Consider the following 1,628-nt stretch of genomic DNA (forward strand, 5'->3'; position numbering starts at 1 on the left):
CCTGTTACATCCTCCCAGACCTCTGGGGCCCCAATGAGATGAGCCATCACCCTCAAACCGTCCCAATGAGATGAGCCATCACCCTCAAACCGTCCCAATGAGATGAGCCATCACCCTCAAACCGTCCCAATGAGATGAGCCATCACCCTCAAACCGTCCCAATGAGATGAGCCCTCACCCTCAAACCGTCCCAATGAGATGAGCCATCACCCTCAAACCGTCCCAATGAGATGAGCCATCACCCTCAAACCGTGCAGCAGCTGTCTGCCCCGGGCGTCCAGTTACCTCCTGAGAGAGATATGCGTCCCTCCCCCAGTCCCCTGGCCGGGCGTCAGCGACGGGATTGGTCTAGGCGGCTGTCCGTCACAGGCCCGTCGCTCTATCATAGGCTCGAAGACCGGAGGACGGCAGGGCTACCAAAAAAGGCAGGGCTCCTCCAGGTAAGTGGGCGAGGCGAAAATAACGGTGGACCTCTGCCAGAAGCGCACTCTATACACTCACACTCTATACACTCAAACTAATTGACAGGCAGGTCGATAGACGGCAATTTGAGCCCGTATGCTCACAGTAGAAAGTTGGCATGAGAGAGGAGAGGAGAGGAGGATAGCTTAGTCGCTCATTTCTCAGGTCTTCTCTTTTATTACTGCTGGACTTCAAACACACATACTGAACAATGATCTCACTCCTCCCAGATCTCTCTCCCTCTCTCCTTCCTCTTTCCATGGAGAGGGTCAGTGGTCTTCCTGGCCGGCAGGGACACAGGGCCGGGGTAGGAAGCGCTTCTCTGTGCGTTTATCTCTGGACAGAATTCCTGTTTTTGGGGCGGAAACATTACGATGGTGTTCAGGGCCTTCAGCTCTATCGCCCTGTACACGTCAAAGGGAAATGACAGATACAGGAAATGTTTTGTGTTTGTCTTTCAGTGAGCCGGGGGGGTGGGGGGGGGGTTGTGAGAGGCCCGATCGGTCTGTCACAGTGTTGGTGTGCAATCTACAGTACAGCATATTCCTAGCAATAGTGTGTTGGTGTGTAATCTATATTCCTAGCAATATTGTGTTGGTGTGTAATCTATATTCCTAGCAATATTGTGTTGGTGTGTAATCTATATTCCTAGCAATAGTGTGTTGGTGTGTAATCTATTTTCCTAGCAATAGTGTGTTGGTGTGTAATCTATAGTCCTAGCAATAGTGTGTCAGTGGTTATATATTGAAGTTATCACAGTGAAACTGTGTGTGTGTGTGTAGTGTGCCTGTATCTATCTGTGTGTGCAAGTATAATGTAACATGAGGTGTTGATGGTAGTCAGCAGTGTGTGTATGTGTGTGTGTGTGTGTGTGTGTGCGTGCGTGCATGTGTGTGTCTACATCCCCTCCCATCGGTCTACGGGAGCCCTAGGGCAGGGCGTGCCCCCCCCAGGAGTGAAGGGGACACCAGCGCAGAGTCGGGGTACTCTGGCACCACCAGGGAGTCGGTCTGCAGCGTTGGGGGGGGGGTCGCCGGGGCGTCTGTCTGCAGCGTGGGGGGGGGGTGTCGCCGGCTCCGCGCTCAGCAGGGCGGGGGTCAGGGACTCTGCGCTCTCCGGGGTCATCTGCAGGGTGGGGGTGTGGACCACCGTGGACTGGGGGGTGG

General features: G+C 54.1%; 1 protein-coding gene across 1 annotated transcript in view; it reads right to left on the reverse strand.

Moving 5' to 3' along the window:
• Positions 1 to 276: 276 nt before the first annotated feature.
• Positions 277 to 1,628, reverse strand: part of iqck (IQ motif containing K) — a gene marked incomplete at its 5' end in the record, with an annotated part of 23,199 nt that continues 21,847 nt past the window's right edge. Inside the window, one exon of the mRNA XM_084439204.1 lies at positions 277 to 1,628. This exon is cut by the window's right edge and continues 78 nt beyond it. Within this exon, the coding sequence (XP_084295330.1) occupies positions 1,360 to 1,628 (269 nt within the window). The 3' untranslated portion in view covers positions 277 to 1,359.

Source organism: Borostomias antarcticus, assembly GCF_949987555.1.
Source record: "Borostomias antarcticus genome assembly, chromosome: 5".
Lineage (NCBI taxonomy): Eukaryota > Metazoa > Chordata > Actinopteri > Stomiiformes > Stomiidae > Borostomias > Borostomias antarcticus.